A 1,393-nucleotide genomic window follows, 5' to 3' on the forward strand; every position below is an offset into this window, starting at 1 on the left:
CGCTTCCCTAATCCTTAGGTCAGTCTTCCCCTCCGACGTCGCGCAGGAATGACCCGGAGGATGTCGAGGAACCGTCTGAAGAAGACTCCACAGAAGGACGTCGAAGGGACCTATAGTTTCAGAATACGTAGTACGTGGAAGGAAAACGTTCTGTAAACGTTCTGTCTCTGCCTTCTCAAAAGCAAGTGAATATATTATGGTTTGATTTACTGTTGATTTTCTTCTTTTTATTTGGTCGACTTGTGGCCCATGCTGGTGTAATAAAGTAATAAGATTACAGCAAGTATGGCAGATCACATTACCTGGTCTCTAAATACCCAGTGTTAAAAGCCCGGCAAAAAGGCTTTCCATTAAGTTCATTGTTATGCCATAAACGTCAGGCCACAATGTTACAATGGTGTTGGACTAAAGACTTATTGTAACTCGGTAGAGGCTTCGTTCAGGATATTCTGACAGACTGCAGAATGATACTGTGGCATGGCTGACGGGAAATTCTCCAAATGAATGGGACCTCAGAATTACTGTGTACTTCGCATGTTTGACGCAATTATTATCTGGAAATAGAAGCCCATGATGAGCGACAGGTGCATGGATCGGTGCATGATCACTTCTGCAACATATGCTGCATTCTGTTTTACATTCATACTTCAAGTAAGCCATGTAGTTCTACTGAAGCAAATCCTGGCATGTGGCCCAACGCTAAACCAAAATAGTTTTATGGAAAAAGTAATAGTATTCTTTAGGTTGGCATATTAGAGTACCATAATATCAGTCTGGGATGCTAGATTCTCCAAAGAATGACTGGACAATTCCTTCTTTTTTGTCTTATCTCTCTTTCTCTTATTCGTGCCCTGCTAAACACAGATTCTATGGTATTTGTTCTTGTAAAAAAAGTATTAAAAAAAAAAAGGAATAAATCAATAAATTGCTTCTTAGTCTTATGTTAGGCACCGATTTTTAAAAATTTCAATTATATTGCAACATGAGACAATGATGCAATTTTGCCTCTATACATCTGTCTAGCTTTTTTATATATTTACTTAATTTTATTATTAGTTTACACTAGAATTAGACTTAAAAACGTCTAGAGGCCATTTATAATGGCGACCTTATTCATCAGCAAAATTATTTACTATTGTTAATAGTATCATTCTTATTCCCATTCTTATTAACATGGAAATTTAGTAATTGATTAAGGCTTACCGACCACTGTGATTTATGAATTGATTTCCCAAATTATAATTCAATTTATTCACAGAAAACATCTAGCAGTTAAATTAACACAACCTTCCAACATTGAAATATTTGGGATTCTTAAAATTAATAGCATCAGAGAACAATTTTGATGAAAATACATGTATATGTATTTTCACTAACAAAAATAAAACCACTA

General features: G+C 35.6%; 1 protein-coding gene across 5 annotated transcripts in view; it reads left to right on the forward strand.

Annotated features, from left to right (window-relative positions):
• LOC125032975 overlaps positions 1–964 on the forward strand; it is a 155,573-nt gene extending 154,609 nt beyond the window's left edge. For all 5 annotated transcript variants that reach the window (XM_047624409.1, XM_047624407.1, XM_047624411.1 and 2 more), the window contains one exon: positions 1–964. This exon is cut by the window's left edge and continues 363 nt beyond it. In XM_047624409.1, coding sequence (XP_047480365.1) covers positions 1–52 — 52 coding nt within the window. In that variant the 3' untranslated portion in view covers positions 53–964.
• Positions 965–1,393: the final 429 nt, after the last annotated feature.

Source organism: Penaeus chinensis, chromosome 15 (assembly GCF_019202785.1).
Source record: "Penaeus chinensis breed Huanghai No. 1 chromosome 15, ASM1920278v2, whole genome shotgun sequence".
In the NCBI taxonomy this organism is placed as follows: domain Eukaryota; kingdom Metazoa; phylum Arthropoda; class Malacostraca; order Decapoda; family Penaeidae; genus Penaeus; species Penaeus chinensis.